General features: G+C 40.7%; 1 protein-coding gene across 7 annotated transcripts in view; it reads right to left on the bottom strand.

The window, feature by feature from the left end:
• The window catches only part of GRIA4 (glutamate ionotropic receptor AMPA type subunit 4), a 265,515-nt gene that overhangs the window by 157,710 nt on the left and 89,168 nt on the right, over positions 1–18,637 (bottom strand). For all 7 annotated transcript variants that reach the window (XM_048493587.1, XM_048493588.1, XM_048493591.1 and 4 more), the window contains exon 3: positions 12,945–13,184. In XM_048493587.1, the coding sequence (XP_048349544.1) occupies positions 12,945–13,184 (240 nt within the window). The remainder of the gene's footprint in view (positions 1–12,944; positions 13,185–18,637) is intronic.

Genomic DNA, 18,637 nt, shown 5'->3' with positions numbered 1-18,637 from the left:
GCACGCACAAGGTTCCAAGTCCAATCACCGGCATCTCCACTTAAAAGGATCAGGTAGAAGGTCATGTGACAGGTCTCAGCTTGAGACAATGGAAAGCTGTTACCAGTCAGAACCCAGAACACTGACCTTGGAGACCAACCGTCTCACTCAATAGGAGGCAGCTTAATGAGATGAGAAAAAGGAATGAAGAGGCCATGGAGGAGTGAGGACCCAGAGGGCCAAATGGTCCTGCAAGTTTTGCCTCTTAGCCTTAATTCTCAATGAGGTAAAATGTTCCTATACTATGTTACTTCAGGCTATAGGTGGGGGTTCCTTGATGGAATGTTAAAATATTCTTTTAAACTCCCCGCTGAACTGAAAACTGGATGTCAAGAAAATTCTGGATCACCTTCTCTTTAAAGTGGTATTTTTCTATTGTAGGGTTTTTGTTTGTTTTTTTGTTTTGTTTTTTGATGGAGAAGCATCCATCAAAAGCATTTTCGACATGGGCAGAAAAGCAAGTAGGTAGGGTGATTGTGAGCAGCAAAACAGAGGAAAGGTTAAGGTGCCCTTTACCACTATCCCCCTTTCTGGATTTCTCAACCTTGCAGCCTCTTTTAGCTCTATTTGTTTTTTATAAGCCCTTGAGAGACTGTTTTATGCCCTAGCCACATAATGCCCAGTTTGGTCCCTGTCCAGTTTGACCCTTATCTTTACTCAGGTGTTTGGCTGACTCCTTTCACTAGAAGAGGGATCTTTTCTTGTGAGTGGGTGTGATGGGTTTTTAGGATGGGGTTTTTATTGTGATTTTACTGTTGTTGGATTTTAGTGTTGCAATTGCACTGCTGTATGGTTTTTATTGTAACCTGCCCTGAGACTGTGGCCCCTTCCGCACATGCAAAATAATGCATTTTCAAACCACTTTCACAACTGTTTGCAAGTGGATTTTGCTATTCCGCGCAGCTTCAAAGAGCACTGAAAGCAGTTTGAAAGTGCATTATTCTGCATGTGCGGAATGAGCCTGTGTAAAGGGTGGGGAATAAATGTAAATCAATCAATCAATCGTCTAAACATATATGCATGCCCTAATCCAGCAAGCTCTCTGAGGCACACAGAAGTTTTATACAACTGTACACTTCTATCACGTCAATACATCTATTAATGTTGTTTCTACTTCAGGTGCACAGTAATTCTACAGAAACACATTTGAGGTGTTTGTGGCCCCCCCAGGGCTCCCTTACTCTGAGGAGACCACTGCTTATACATCTGTCCTCGATGCTACTGTAAATCCTCTTTTTCCCACTGGTAACTCACTACCATATCAGATGCAATTTTTCTGATCAAAAGCTGAAGTTCCATGGTGTTCTTTCAAAAATTATAAAACTTATATAAATTATCTGCAGGATGGAGTGTCAGCCAACTACAGAGTGGCCTGTTAATTATAATAGAACAATAATTCCGTAATAAGACTGATATGAAACTAGCATGCCCATGGGAGAAAAAAAATTGGACACTCTTTTCCAGTTTTCAACATCAATTGTGAATGTGGGTCACCTTGAAAGAAACACTGAACCCTGATATAGTAACATCCAAGACCACAGTTTCACAATCCATCCAAATCCTTAGCAATATCTCCCCTTTCTCTACACTTAGCACTGGGTGCCTTTTTCGTTCTGCAGACCCAGCACACAAGGGAATGATATTGCAGAAGTACCAGCTTCTCAGTTTGGGCACATGCCCAAAACCCATACAATCACCCAAACTGCTCAAAGAGGCTCTGGGCTTGTATTTCTTCAACAACCCCCTCCTCATGACAGCCTACATTTGAAACTAAGATGTGCAAAAGCTGCTTGTGAAATGGCAGGGAGACTGGCTGTTCAAAGCAAAGGGAGTGTTTCATCATGACTGATTTAGCTCTAGATCCCCCAGAGGAGTCCATAAGAGATGTGTGATGGGTTCCTGAAGATGTAGCCCTCCAGGAATCCTCTTTGCCTCCCTGCTCTCTCATGAACTTGAGCTGCAGCAATTTGAAGGAAGCTGTGGGCATTCAACCCTGAGTTAATTTGGCCTATTCTGTGTGCAAGAATGTGAGATCCGTCCAAGAAAGCTAGCAAGCCGTCTGCATTTCTAAAGCTTGCACACTCTTCCCTCTCCTCCCCTGGTAATCCACACTCTTCTTTTCTCCCCCATTTCAACAAAATGCCGGCCTTGTACCTTGTAACAGCTTTGGACATTCATCTATAGAGCATGGACAATGCTTCTCAAAAGGCAAGTTAATTTTTCTGAACTTGAAACTCAATTTGGAACCCGCTGGCACATATATTTGTTTTACATTCAATGTTTACTTGGCACCACTGCCAGCCTCTGGCAGTTGCCACTATGCCTGTCTTTGTCTCTAGCCACTGTGTGTTCCAGCACTGAAGCCAACACCTGTGACCATATAAAAGGCTAAGTACAGCAGCTGCCGGACTCAGATGTCCACAGTGAAACAAAATTCTAAAGCATACGAGTTTGGATGTGTGGCTGGCTTCCTCCTTAGACTCTTTTCAGGGTTTCCTGGGATGCTTGCTATGCGGGATGCTTCATTTATCAACTGTCTGTCAGCCAGTGTTACTGACCTTAGGTTTACTAGTGGCCTTGAATAGCCCCATTTTACTCGTGGTGCTCTTAGTTATGCCAATGAGGTAACCCTGAAATGACTTCCTGGAAACCATCAACATGGTTCTGATAATACCTTGATGTAAGACAGACAATGCAATTGAGTCCAGCTGTGCTTCTTATATCACAAAGGAGGGTATCTGGCACAACAGGCCACTTAAAACAGGCTACATTTGTTATCCAGAGAGTACATCAGGCTTGCTTACTTTCATCTCTAGAATAGGATGCTAACATTCAACTCAGAAATAAACCTCGATTCTTATTCACTCTGTGAAATAAACATAGCAAAATGTATCCTGGCAAGTGTGAAACCAGTCCCTTTGGTTTTAGATGATTTCTTCCTTTCTCTCTCCATGCTGGTACTGAATGTTTAGGATGCTTTTGTGCCAAAGCAGACAGGAAATTCTTATGAAGCAGATCTTAACCATTGTTAACAAGGGCATTATTATTATTATTATTATTATTATTATCATCATCATCATCATCATCATCATCATCATCATCATCATCATCATCATCATCATCATCATCTTCTATTAAATTATTATTTATTAAATTTGGTTATTATTTATTATTCATTAAATTTTGGTATACCGCCCTATCCCTGAAACTGAGAGCTAATAATGATTATTATTATGTTCCTGAACTAAAACCACAAGCAGCAGTACAAATCTGAACTACTGCTCAACAGTAAATACACACATGGCATAATTGCATGACCAAACCACAATGCCCCTTTTAAAAACGTGTTGCCATGTCATCAGCAAATGTAGCTGTCCGCTCAGTATACCTCTCCACACACTAAATAGTTTTAGCATTGACAGTCATAAATCACACATATCGAAAAATACATTACAGAAAGTTTCAAATACGAGACATAAGATGCAGAATTGATACATTAAATGGATTGTCTCTAGCTATTAATACAATTCACAATTTGGAAGCAGCTAATATGAATGAGCCACACACTTCTGTTTAAAGAAATATGTTAACACAAATACAAAACAACATTACTTGATCTAATCAGCTCCATACCTTATCTCCTACAGTGGCCAGTCCCCACTGCTTATAGGAAAGTATTTACAAAAGCACAAGGTAGAATAATTATAAGGTTGGGAAGTCTTAAAGCAGAAAAAACACCATTTGAAAAAATATAATACCTATCAGATAAATGGAGCAGCAGTGGCGTAGGAGGTTAAGAGCTTATGTATCTAATCTGGAGGAACTGGGTTTGATTCCCAGCTCTGCCACCTGAGATGTGGAGGCTTATCTGGGGAATTCAGATTAGCCTGTACACTCCCACACACACCAGCTGGGTGACCTTGGGCTAGTCACAGCTTCTCGGAGCTCTCTCAGCCCCACCTACCTCACAGGGTGTTTGTTGTGAGGGGGGAAGGTCAAGGAGATTGTAAGCCCCTTTGAGTCTCCTGCAGGAGAGAAAGGGGGGATATAAATCCAAACTCTTCTTCCTCTTCTTCCATTACATTTCTGCATATGTATAACAAATAATTTTTGTTTGTTTACAATGGATTGTTTACAATGTGTTGATATTTGTAATTATTTTAATATGTGTGTGTGTGTGTAACTTTAAACAGAGAGCTGCGTTGAACAGAGAAAGGGGGTAAGAGAGGTTTGAAAGAGCAATATGATGGGTTGATTCTAGTGCGCATGTAGGAGGGCTGGGCTAGATTGGAGGAGTGTGACAGGATTTCAGAGTGAAAGAACTGGGAATGTCCAAACTCTAGTCCGAGAGAGTTAAAATTCTGCGTGAGCATGGAAGAATGTGTTAGTGCTTCCAAGTGAAAAGATCCAGTGTTGAGAGAATTAGTCGGAGTGTCTGAGAGAAATTCAGAGCCTCAGTAAACCGTTAGACAGAATAATGATGTCTGAAAAAACTATGAGACAGAGAACCTGTCAGAAAGTGTCAGAATGAATTTATGTGGAGTGAAGTCCTCGAAGTATTTGTTGCCTCAGTTTGAAAGGAAAGCTGCTGACTGAAGATGGGCTAGTACTTGGATGTCTTGCAATTTGTCAAAAAACACCTTTTGGATTCTAGAAAAATGGGTTTCGAAGCAGGGATGTAGGTATAGATTTTTATGGGGGTTGGGGTGTGGCCACACCTCCCCAAGCCCCGCCCCTGGCCTCAGCGCTTATAAAAACCACTCTCTGAGGCCAGGGATGGCAGACTCCTCTTCCCCACCCTCCCCCACCCCCACCAGCTGGTCTCCCAGACAGCAGCCCCTTCTGCCCTCTCCTCTGGGCAGAGGCGTAGCTAGGGAAAATGGAGCCCAGTGCAACATCTGAGTTTTACGCTTCCCTCCCCCCCTCCACGGGCAGATGCTATGATGCTGGAATCCACCCCCAAACAGCATCACTTTCAATGATGTTTAAACAAGACAGCCCAAATTCTCCTTTTAAATCCACGTTAAAGGGAGAAACTGGGGTCCCCAGTTGAAACAACATTGAAAGTGATGCTGTTTTGGGGTGGATTATCCCCCACCCTAAAACAGCATCACTTTCAATGTTTAAACTGGGGGGCTTAACACAGGAATTTAAAGAAATAAAAGAACAAGGAAAAATAGAACATAAAATGAAAAATCTAGAAGGAGAAATAGAAAACTTAGAAAACCAGATGGTTTTGACGGAATTGAAACAAAAAGAATACATATTAAGATTGAGAGAAGTACCAGAGAAAGAAGGGGAAATCTGAGAAGTAAAATTATTATGAACCTCTCAAAATACATGAATACACAGGAAAATGTTCTAGATAAGGACATAAGCAAAATAATAAGGTTTAATTCAAAAATGAGAGAAGAAAAAAAGGGAGATATGTTTTGGTGTATTACTCTAGAATGAGAACAAGGGATGAAATTTTGAAGAGAAATTCAGAGGATAAAATAAAAAAATACAAGAAAATACCAAGGAAATTCCAGTAAAGGAAATTCCAAAAAAATTCTAAAGAGAAGGAAAAATATGCCTTTTTGACAAACTACCTTCAGGAATACAATCTGAGATTTAAATGGGGAGATCTAGATGGACTAACAGTGACATACAAGATGAAAAGATATAGACTAACATCAATCCAGCAAGCACAGAATTTTTTGGAAAAAATTACATAAGAGTTCGTTGAACTTGAAGAAAAATTATAATGTTAGTAATGACAACATTAGGAAATATACATATAATTAAGATTGAGAAGAGAAATTGAAGTGAAAATAATTTCTAGGAACATTAATGGTTTAAATTCACTTCAAAAAGGAAAAAAACTTTTCATTATTTAAGGGAAAAAAATTGATTTAATTTGTTTCCAGGAAATTCATATTAAGAAAAAAGATAAGAATCATTTGATAAATAAAAAGTTAGGGCAACATGTGATAAGAAAAAAAGAGGTATGGAAAAGAAGAGTATAGCCCCAAAGAAATCATTAATGATGTGAAAGGTAGATATACAGAAGTAGAGTTGAATCAGTTTAACCACAGAACAATAGTGGTTGGAATTTATGCACCAAATGAATATAAAAGAAAAATCTTGAAGGATTTGGGGAATGTGCTAGGAGATCTAGATTATGAAAATTGATGCTTTTGGGAAACTGGAGTGGGGTAATTTATTTACAACGCGATGAGAAGACAGAAAAGAAGCCTACTAAACAAAGTGTAAAGGTAAACTATCAAAGTGTTTTTTTTAATCATATGATAATTTTGGATTAGAGAATGTTTGGAGAAATGATGCCAAAGAGTATACCATTTTTTCAGAATATCGTAGATCCCATGCAAGACTAGATAGGATATTAAGTACAAAATAGTTGAGTTCATGGATGAAAGATATAGCAATAGAACCAAATATAATTTTAGACCACAATCTAATAATATGAAAAATAGGAAGAGGTCAAAGAAGTATACATTGGAGTTTAAATGAACACTTATTGAACAAAAATATATATAGAGAAAAAATGATCTGGGAATTTCTTTGAAAGAAAATTGAACTCCAGAGATGAATATTAATGGGAAATGGAATGCATGTAAAACATATATGAGGGGCTTCTTTATTAAAGATAAAAGTAGAAAAAAGAGGAAAAAGGAAAAATAAGAGAAGAGATAAAAAAGAACAAATAAAAGAAAATCTGAGAAATAACAAATTATCAAGGGAATTGAAAGTTTCACAAAATCAGATATCCTTACAAAGTGTCCCAGCTGAATCCACTGAGTAAAGAGGCATTTAAAAAATAAAATACCTATAGGTAGGAATAATCAATCTGGAGGAAAAAAAGAGATCAAGGGAGGACACACATAACTGCTCTCTTTAAGTATTTGAAAGGTTGTCACTTAGAGAAGGGCAGGGAGCTATTTCTTTTTGCAGCAGAGGATAGGACTCATAGCAATGGGTATAATTTATTGTCGGAAAGGTACTGGCTGGACAGTGAAAATTACAGTGAAAGTAATTCAGCAGTAGAATTGGCTGCCTGGGGAGGTGGTGAGCTCCCCCTCACCACCAGCCTTCAAGCAGTGACTGGACAAATGTAACCCCTCAATAGGAATGGAAAAAGCCAGGAAAGGGTGAAGCCTGTAGAGGCAGAAAGGTGCCGAATGAGTGGAAAGCAGAAGAGGGAAGCTAGACTGCTCGGCTGGGAGCTTGAAATTTAATTATAGGATCTTAATATCTTGTTTAAGGCAACTATGATGTGTATATGGGAGTTAGTAAGGGAAGGAGACTTTTATTCTAAATTGTACATTTTAGAATTTATTCTTTCAGAACTGTGCTCGTCTAGCAAGGAGTTCTCTTGGGACCCTCATCTTTGAAGCCAGTACATAGAGTGTTCAGAGTGTTCCTGGGCCACAAAAAAGTGGAAAGAAATGGACTTTAGGGTTGGAAAACTCTGAAAAGGGGAACAGTTAACTGTAAACCATGAAAAGGTCATGATTCTATTATGTTAGTAAGTTCTACGTTGCTACATGAGATTCTGTTGAATGAAAAGTAAAAAGAAAATGTTTTATTTTCTTTGAATGACTGCAAGATTCATTCCAAGTTCTGCCCCAGCAGGACAGAGGCATTCCTCCCATGGGGCAAAGTGGGCAGCTGGCCAGGGCGCCACCTTGTGGTGGGCGACAAAATTGCAGGTTTGTTTGTGGGGGATTTTGTATTTTCAGTGTTTTTCCGTTTTTGGCCTGCAGGGGGCACAGATTTTACGCCAGCAACACCAAAATTTCAGGGATTTTTTGGAAGACTCTTCTGTTGATATGACCCAAATTTGGTGAGGTTTGGTTTAGGGAGTCAAAAGTTATGGACTCCCAAAGGGAGTGCCCCCATCCCCCATTGTTTCCAATGGGAGCTAATAAGAGATGGGGGCTACACCTTTGAGGGTCCATAACTTTGGACCCCCGAACCAAACTTAACCAAACCTGGGTGGTATCATCAGTAGGGTCTCACGAAGATACTCTGACATTTTGGTGCTGCTATCTTAATAATTGCACCCCTGACTAAATTTCCCCAGATTCTCTTTTTAAATCCACTCCCTTCCCGCCAATGCTTGCTTGCTTGCTTTTATTCTCTCAATGCCTAATAAAGGTTGTTGTTGTTGTTGTTGTTGTTGTTGTTGTTAAATCCACCCCCTTCAGCATGGAGTTAAAGGGAGAATCTGAGGTCCCCAGTTTTAACATTGAAAGAGATGCTGTTTCAGGGTGGGGGAGAATCCACCCCAAAATAGCATCACTTTCAATGTTGTTTAAACTGGGGACCCCAGATTCTCCCTTTAAGATGGATTTAAAAGGAGAATCTGGGCTCCCTAATTTAAACACCATTGAAAATGATGCTGTTTGGAGGTGGATTCCAGCATCACTTGTTTAAACTAGGGAGCCCAGAGTCTCCTTTTAAATCCACCTTAAAGGGAGAATCTGGGGTCCCCATTTGAAATAACATTGAAAGTGATGCTGTTTCCTCCAACTGGGGGGACTGGATACAACATCATAAAATGTTTTCCTAGCAGTAATAAAACATTTTGAAAGCATTTTGAAAATGTTTTCCAAAAATTATTTCTGCTGTGTGGCATGGCCCATTGCTGTGTTCATATTTGTGAGTTGGGGGATGTTCTATAATGTGATAGTGACTTTGATATGACCTGGTGGAAAAAAATCATTGTTTGGTCACGGTGGGGGAAGGTGGCTGCCCATGGGGAGCATCAAACTCAGGTTTTGCCCAGGGCTCCACTTTTCCTAGGTACACCTCTGCCACAGACCCACAATCTGAGGCTATACAAATAAATGTCAGGGATGCTTTAGGCTGATCCTCCATTGATCATGGGATTGGACTAGATCGCCTGCATGGCCCCATCCAATATGATTCTATGTTCAGCAGTGAATGCTCCCTAAAGTGCTCAGGAGCATTCTCTGCTAAGGACAAGGAACAGAACTGGGGCATTTGCATGAAAAATTAGATTTCTGCTGTTGCTGGCAGCCTTGTTGGTTCACCAATCTGTCTTTCCTGCTCTGTTTCCTCAGTTAATATAACACTTCCTTTCCTATCTCACACATTTCCTGATAGCTCCTGGGAACACTGTACTGGTTTACAAGTTTTGCACACAGTCTTTCACTCTGTTTTGGAAAAAAAATGCATCTCAGTCCCAGCCTCATTCACAAAACTCAAAGGCTATCTAGAATCCAGCTGAGTATATTTAATTAAGAATGTTCTACGGAGGAGCAATTAAATACAGCAGGAACCTCTGAGTGTTTCTGGCCTCCTAAGTGCACCGCAGGGCCCCCAACTGGTGGCTTTGAAGATTATTTTGGGATTCTAATAGGTTTCACTGTGGATTGTTTCTAGACCCAGATGTCTGTTCGCTAGCTGCCAGGTAAAGTTCTCTTCGAAAGCTAGTATAACATTAATTTTTGTACTGTTGTTCTGTACTGCATATCACTTATTAATTACATTGCACTTTTCCCCCAAAATCCTTTTGGGGGCTTTTTTTAGAGGTACATGAAAAGGAAAAAAATGAATAATTTGTTAGCAATTGCAAGAACACCTGCCAGATTTCTCAAAAGGTATTTGTGGCTCCTACTGTTCCCTGAGCCCAAGAATAGGAAGATTTCATCATTGAATGACATATATATATATTAGGACAAAACAAACGACAGCATAAGGCAGTAGATATGTGAATTCCACAGGTCTCTAAGAAAGAGGCTCCTGAAAGATCTGGCAGAATACTCAAGCAATACTACGGACAAACATTTTATGAGATAAACAAAATCCAATTACTTTAAACACAGCAACTGAAATCCATAAACAGAGCCACAACAGACTGAGGGAAAGGGTACACAGTCAGTAAGCTATTTGCAAAAAAGATTCCTATTTGCAAAACTGATTCCACTTCCGAATTTTCCCTGGAAGTGACATCATTCTGCTTGTGATGCTCGTGAGTTTTGTTTTTCTCCACCACTACTTGAAGTTGTGTTGGACAACAGCAGCTCAAGGTGAAGAATCCTTTCCCCAACCAGGACCACGGAAGGCCTAGATATTGACTACCGATTGGGTCTAATATAGAGCTTTACCACCTGTGCCTCTTGCTGAAACCCCCTGAGCTCACCAACATTCTGCTTGTGATGGAATAGGAGACCACCTCGGCAACAGAGTGGCGTGAAGTTGGGAACAGGAATTGGGAAAAATGCTAGCCCCTCCACTGTAGAAAACAACCATTGGATCCAATGTAAAAAATGTATTGTGGCATACACTTTCATGGGCCAGAGCAACTTTGTCAGACCGTCTCACCCCATATGTCCCGTGTCGCGCCCTCTGCTTAGCGGAGGCAAATCTGCTGGTGGTCCCCGGCCCCTCCATGATGCGTCTGGCCTCCACGCAGGCCAGGGCATTTACTGCCCTGGCCCCTGACTGGTGGGACGCCCTTCCTCCAGCAGTTAGGGCCCTGCGGGACCTTGGAGAGTTCCGCAGGGCCTGCAAAACTGGGCTGTTCCACCGGGCTTTTATGGGGGGGCGGCAGCTAAGCCCGCCCCTCTTGTTGCCCTGCGCATTGGCTATATATTTGACCATCTGCCAACCCCCTCCCTCCCAGGGTTTGACCACTGGGGTCTGATACCAGATGTCTCTTATTAATCACCTACTGCTATAGTTTTATAGTTTTAAGGTTTTGTATAATTTTAACTGGGGCTATTCGATTTGTTTTATTGTGTTGTTGTTTGTTGTTGTACACCGCCCTGAGCCCTCCGGAGGTAGGGCGGTTTATCAAATCGAATAAAATAAATAAATAAATAAATAAATATGTAAGATGGAACTGTTCCACCAGGTCTATGGTTGAGGACAGCGACAGTATTTATCCATCACTAGCTGGCATTCCCTCCTGACCCTTCCCCCTTTTTTCCTTCTCTCTCTTTTCCCATCCTTCCTAGATCTTATATTTTACATCATTTAGTGGTGATATGATTGACTATTGTTGTTGTTTCTGTATGTGGTTCTGTGATATTTTAATTAATTCACTGTATGGAGGAATTATGATATAAACCACGGAGTCTGTTTAAATGAAGAGGAGCAGTCCAATAATCCAATCAATCAATCAATAAAAATGGCAGACAAAAAGTATCCAGTAAAACGAGAGATGAAAATGATAGTTTTCCAGATACCACTAGATCCTTCATTGGTTTTTCTACCACAAACTAATATGGTAACCCCTTTGGAGTGCTGCAAATGCAGAAATACAGCTTTATAGCTTCTGTTATTGCCCCCATTTTGAAAAAACAACACTGATGGTTTCAAAGGTGCTGAGATAAGTTTCTGAAGGATAACTTATAAAATATATTGTCAGAAATGAAGTTGTCCTTGGTATGGCATTTCATGTTTCAAACAGCATCAGTTTGGAATTTGAACAAGAAAGATAAATTCCGGTTGTGTGGAGGTGGCGGGTGGCGGTGGGGTTTAACTGAAAACATTTTTAGCTTTGGATTGAGAAGAGTTATAATTCTTTGTTTGTTTCCCCATATGTTTGATTCCTGATTACTGCAGCTTGATCGCAGAATGGAATACAATGCAGAAATGAACAAACTCATCAATGGCTCAGTACTTTTTACAGCTGTATTTCAAAGTATCCTTATCTGAACATTTTAGAAAAAAAGAACAGAAACAGTACACCACAGACTAAATTGCACACTATGACAAAGTAATTCCATACTGAGTTGCAAAGAACCACCACAGAGTTTCACAGCAAGAAAGAGCTGATGGTATCTAGTTATACAAAATTAGCACAATATTAGCACATTTGCCTTAATAAAGATGTTACCAAACCTTCATACAGCATATGCTGATTATGAATGTAATGCATGATGCAGCCAAAGGTGACCATTTTTGTATCCTTCAATGCTCCCAGCCTCCAAGACTGAAATAAATTGAGCATAGAAGGCTTACCCATGTCCAGATTGTGCCTGTTCCTGACTGAGAACATTAAGGGCCTTCAATCAACCCATCCAAAATACTTGAATGTGAGTTAAAAATCATGGAAAGAAAATTACACAAGTCCTAATGTAAAAAAAAAGTGTACTTTTCATTTGGGAGTTCTTTATAGCCATTATGCACGTTTTTATATCCATCTGCCATAAAACAGAAGCAAACAAAACACTCAGGCCCTTTCCGCACAGGCCATAAACGGCGCCCTGGGGACGGCAAAAACGCCGTCCCCAGGGAGCCGTTCGCACAGGCGGCGCTGCTGGCTCCCCTCCCCTTCCCCCAGGGCAGCGTCAGGCCGCCTCCAAAAACCTCCCTCCTGGAGAGAGGTTTTTGGAACAACAGCGCATTCCCGGCGGCGTGGTGCGAATGGCACCGCCAGGAATGCGCTGTTTTCCCGTCCCTCTCCCACTCACCTCGTTGCCTCCGTCACCCTGCTGGCCTCCATAGACCCTCCCTCACTGTTCTCCGACCCCTGGAAGTCGGAGGGCAGCGTGGGCGGGTCTACGGAGGCCAGCAGGGCGACGGAGGCGACGAGGTGAGTGGGAGAGGGACGGGGAACTCTTGCGCCGGCCTCTTTGGGGGCCGCTTGCATGCTCTCGTGCGAACGGCCCCCTCTCCAGAATTCCTGCCAGTGGGGAAGCGCCCTTTCCGCAGTGCGGAAAGGGCCTCAGATATCTAAGAAGGTTTCTGTGAGCCACCAAAATGTCCTTCAGGATGGTCACGTGCAGCCGATAGCCTTAAAAGTTACCCACCTGAGCTTTCATAACTTCATTATGAGAGCAATATTTTTCCCAAGTACCCTGTCCTTTCCAAGGTACATAGATGCTTCTAGTAGCAGTTAAATAGTGAAGGAAATACCAACTACTTACCCCTATCAGTGTCATAAAGGAAGACAAAGCGGTTCCATTTGTAATTGCCCAGTAAACTTAGCAGTGCTCCTTGTAAGGAAGGCCTCAGTTGCAGCACAAACTGGCTCTCGCCCTCAGTGGGAAAACTTGGTGTGATGAGGGAGATGTGCAAGGCGCTGCAGAATGAGGTCAAAGTATGTACTGATCTTTTATCGTACAGTCCAAAAATGGCAAAAACTCCTCTTGAGTACTGGGAGCAGACTGAAAGAAAACATGGAGAAAAATGTGAGGTTACAAACAATATTACATCTAGTGTTTTCCGGTTATTGTGATACCTGAGTCAACATCAACTACAGAAGAGGCAATGCAAGTGTGTGCCCATTTCTGAGGCTGTCAACATATGGAACTTTGGGTTGCTAACTCCAGCCTGGGAAATTGAGGAAGGAGCTCCGCAGTGCCTAAAGCCAGAATCCAGCCTCCAAACCAAATATTTTATCTAAAGAAATAATGTCTCTGTTCTGAAGACCAACTGTAATTCTTGAAGATCTCCAGGTTCCACATGGAGGTTGACAACTTTAATGAGACCTGAGTTGTTTCCAATGGGTCTTTAAGTTCTCAAGCATCAAAGAGAAACTCACTCTTGATAACTAAGGATCTTTTCTTTAAAAACTTTGCCAGGATTTTTTTTCAGCTATTTTTTTTCAGCTGTATACATATTACGGAATCTTCAATGCTAGTTAGTTATCCTGATCCCGAATTTAAAAAATAATAATGAGAAAAAATAGGTTTTGGGATTATTTAGGAAGGCCCAATAGCAACAGTTAATGGGTTCAACAGCTGCCTCTGCCTTCTTCCTGCCTTTGGACTGATTTGCATGGCAACAGGAAGGAGGAGGCAGTTCTCAGAGGCAAATTGGGGAGCAGTGGAGAGAGCTGGAACTGTTTGCCCAGTCCAGGGGTCTTCAAACTATGTCCCCCCAGATGTTCATGAACTACAATTCCCATCAGCCCTGCCACTTGGCCATGCTGGCAGGGGCTGATGGGAATTGTAGTCCATGAACATCTGGAGGGCCATAGTTTTAAGAACCCTGGCCCAGTCTTTGTTGTTGGTTTACAGGATATTTGGCTTCAAATAAATTTTCTTTCTTTCAGTGCATCTAGAGACGAAGACAGCAATACAAAGGGGGCCTCAAGCCACATTGAACCATGAGGAAAGCTGGGACAAATATTTTAATAAATAAAACAATAATATAAATTACCGTTACGCATAATGCTTTTACTATAAGATGAACAAGAGCACCTGAAACTCTTCATTACAGTCCTAAGCAAAGTTATACTCTCCTAAATGCATTGAAGTCAATGGGTTTAGAAGGATGTAATGTTGTTCAGGATGACACTTTTAATCCAATATTTATCAGTAGCAACCTCTATTTCCCAGCCTTTGTGTCTGTGCTTTTGGCATTAAATAGACAAAGCACTACTCATGTTCTAAACCTCACTATTTTCCTCAGTCTTAAATTCTGAATGAGCTGTGCTTCCTCCCTAAAAACTGGAAAAAAATGACTTGAGGGTTCTTTTTTAATGGCACTGTAATTTATGTAACAATAATTTGAGGGCCATCTATGGTCCCCCAATTAGCATCATGAAAACATCACACTCTTGCTTAACCTGCCAGTACCAGAACAACCCCTAATTGCATCTACTCCATCTTGCAAGGTAAAGAGTATCTTCTCAACACAGAATTCCACCCAACACCCAAACTATCATAGTTGCTGGTTGTGGTGGGTTTTCCAGGCTGTGTGGCCGTGGTCTGGTGGATCTTGTTCCTAACATTTGTGTGTAACAGTGTGTAACACACTTCCCTCTGTGATACACCTTTGAGGATGCCAGCCACAGATGCAGGTGAAATGTTAGGAACAAGATCCACCAGACCAAGGCCACACAGCTCGGAAAAACCCACCACAACCAGTTGAATCCAGCCATGAAAGCCTTCGACAATATCATAGTTGCAGTCACCATCTTCACATGAGAAGAGGAGACAATAACAACTTCAGCCACTGGAGAACTTCTCTTTAAGTCTATCAGATCCACAAAGAATGACAACATAGAAATAAAACATGAACTTCAAGAACTTGAAGATATTAAATGTTCCATATACTCCTCTAGGAACAGTGAAAGGTCTCCCACTTAATGAAATTACATCATGTGGTAATTTGGAAGGGTGCAATTTTATTTACATTACTACCAACAAAGGAGCGTATTTAAGTCAAACAGAGTTCTTGTTATGTATTTTAAGTAATTATAAGGTTAGCTTCCCATGAATAATTCTCAAGAATTATCTCTAAAAGCCAAGGATGAATTCTTGAGATAATAAATGAAACTGAGAGTGTGTTTTGTGTAAACTGAATGGGAAATGAAAATTGAAATTAGCTGGAAATTAGCATTAGTTAAGTGTATTTTTCCTGTTACAATACTTCTTGAATGTCAAAATGGCATAATTTGCAAATCATCTTAACAGACTTTACTGTTGATATTATAGAACAAGAACTGCAAAGATCTTTACTGGAAATATTAAAAGTAGAAATCTGAAAGATTTGATTAATTGACTAGAATTTTTTTCCCTCACGATTCAAATTTCACTATCTACTATACATAGATTAGAATCACATCATTATTAACAAAGCCTGTACTATTAATCTAACATATCCACACACAGAAACACTTATTATATACCGTACACAATGAATTAAGAAACTGCTTATCAATATTTTTTATATACACATGGTTAGATACAAGGAGTTGTTTAAAACTCTGGGGATCTGACTGCTTATATTGCATCTTAATTTATGATTTCTGAAACACAGTCCATGGAGGGCAAGTCTACCTAGTGCTTCTCAGTGGGAGGTAAAGCAGTCCTCTGAGCAGGGAAGATTCTCTTACGCATGTCTGCGTGGCTACGAACGTAGATCCTCGAAAATAAAATTAAAATAAGAAAATTTTACACTGCTAGAATCAGCAGGATGAGTTGAGAACAACTATGTACTTTTCGGGCAGAGAAAACATCCTGAGTCAAGCTTAAGGAAATGGCGACAGGGAGAATCCCTTCAGCTGCACACAAAATGTTGGGCGCAAGCAGAGGGCGAAACTGACCAGAGAGCAAAACGGTTGGGCAGGAAACCAAAGACATTTCCTGATTTCTGCATTTCATGCAGCCAGGCAGGGGACATCTTACAGCAGTGGTTCTCAACCTAGGGGTTAGGACCCCTTTGGGGGTCGAACAACCCTTTCACAGGGTCGCCTAAGACTCTCTGCATCAGTGTTCTCCATCTGTAAAATGGATAAATGTTAGGGTTGGGGGTCATCACAACATGAGGAACTGTATTGAAGGGTTGCAGCATTAGGAAGGTTGAGAACCACTATCTTACAGGCTCCTGACGGGAAAAAAGTGCACTTCAAAGCATTTTCAAAAAGACGCCTTCAGCTTAAACAAGGTGTCCTGAGGATGTCTTGGGGAAAAAGCTGTGCAGAATTCATTCCCAAGATGTCTCAGGACGTCTTATTTGTGCTGTGTGGAACAGACCAAAATTTTCCTTGCCATTAGTGGAGTCTCATTGATTCACCATAGTCGGTATTGTCTATTTAGACTGGCAGCAGCCCTATAAAGTCACAGGCAGAGATCTTTCACATCACCCACTGTCTAGCCATTTCACCAGGAGATGCTGGCATTTAACCAGGGACCTTTTGTATGCCAAGTAAACATTCTACTCCTGAGCTACTTCGTTTCCTACTCCATTTGTCCTCTCCTATCTCAAAAAGTCATGTGGTCCTCTTGATAAAATGAGAATCAGACCCAAATGCAGATATATGCCTGAATTTCTAGACAGTTCCTTGAGCTGGAAAAAGCAGCTGTTTGGAGAGGGGACAGTATGGATCAGGACCATGATGGCAGGGAACAGCACCTACTCAATTACACACTTGAGAATCCAAACACAAATCCCAGCATCACATGAGGTATAGCCTAAAAGAACTGCATTTACTGCATTGTCTCCACCGAAAATATATTCCAGAATGTAGGCCTATCTTTCATTATTCATTACAGAAGAGGGGGAAAGATAGCCTTTGTGGTTAAATTCCTTCCCCCCCTTTAAGTAGTAAAGCTTTGATGGACCATCGTAATTCTTGTTTCCTGTTATTTTGAAATGGAAGAAAATTGGCTCATTTTTTAAACTATCATTTGTTTCCACACTAAAGGGGGAGGAGTACTTTTCGTTTAAATGAAAGGGTTGTTATGAACTCAATGGCCTCTCCTAATAAAAACAGAGGTTTAAACATAGCTGCTCTGAAGAGACTAATCATAAGCACATCCCTTTCCCTGTAGCTACTTCAAACAAAATGCAATTAATTTCCAGGAAAGGAAGAAATCATAATCTCAGCAATTTCTTCCCATATTACTAATATTTTCAGCAGCAATTCCATGAAATGAAATTCAGTAAAAGTGGGTGGATATGTTACTGTTTTGCATTTCAGAGGTAACTTTCCATTGACATGAACACTGAACTAAATAGCACTGTGGCCACTGTTCCCCACTCCACAACTTCAACAACCTCTCCATCCCTCTCCATGTCACAACTCCTGCTCAGAACCAAGGCCAAGATCCCTACACCTCTGGTTGGCTCTGCAATCTTCTGCAGGAAGCAGAATGATGAGATAATAATCACATCTGCTGGATCCAACTATAGATATCAAATGAAAAGTCACAGAGTAATATTAGGACATTACTGTTTCTGTTTCTTTTGAATGAAACAACCAACTGAATTCTTTAAGGAGCAGCGCGCAATTGAGAGTCATGTGATGTAACGGCTGTTAAATGCATCAGTTTGAACTCATTTGTGATGCTTTTAATACTTTTTTTAATGCAATGGCTCTTTAATGTCTGTCGAACTACCAGGGTATCTGCTTAAGTAAAACTTTTACTTTGTAAGCCTTTCAGTATGTTTGCCACTCTAAAAGAGAACTGCAATTTCTGCACATATTTCGTTCTTCTACTGTCTGTCAATCCTAAAATGCATAAATGTGGGGTTTGATTAAACAAACAAGTGATTTAACAGCTCGGATGTAAATAATGCAAAAGCACGTCATTTGCAATAAAACGCCAATATCCTTTACATTACTTCACGATTAAAACTGCTTTTCAAAATAACAAAATATTGCAAAGTCTGCCCCAGGCGTTGTGGAAGGCTGGTGGGTTTTTGCAGCAGCCTTTTCAGTGGGTGGAAGGAAGAGATCAGAAATAGTTGCTGGGATAAACTCTTGCCCAGACTGCAAGCTTCGATTCTACTGCAGCTGCACTATGACTCTATTGGGCCTAATGTTAATAATATTTAAATGGCCTGTTAGTCACAGCCAATGGCCTCAAGCTACCTCTTATTTCAAAGCCCATTAATGCTTGTATTTTCTCTTTTTAAGTTTTGTGAACTTAATTTATATATATATAATTCCAGTTCTCAAATGCCTTTTTAAAAGCAACACACACATATGCAGGCTTGTGTACTCATACATGGACATGAACGAAACATGAGAAGCTAGGCCAAGTAACTAGTAATTTACATCCCAGATCAATCGGGCAAAATAGATAAGTGCAGCCATGCCACTGTGCGGGCTGCTTTTCTCTGCAGAGCTCTGCAGAATCACACAAGCTGGCCTAAGAATAATGGA

Source organism: Sphaerodactylus townsendi, linkage group LG04 (assembly GCF_021028975.2).
Source record: "Sphaerodactylus townsendi isolate TG3544 linkage group LG04, MPM_Stown_v2.3, whole genome shotgun sequence".
Classification (NCBI taxonomy): domain Eukaryota; kingdom Metazoa; phylum Chordata; class Lepidosauria; order Squamata; family Sphaerodactylidae; genus Sphaerodactylus; species Sphaerodactylus townsendi.
The sequence above is the reverse complement of the archived record's forward strand: the minus strand, read 5'-3'. Positions and strand labels throughout refer to the sequence as shown.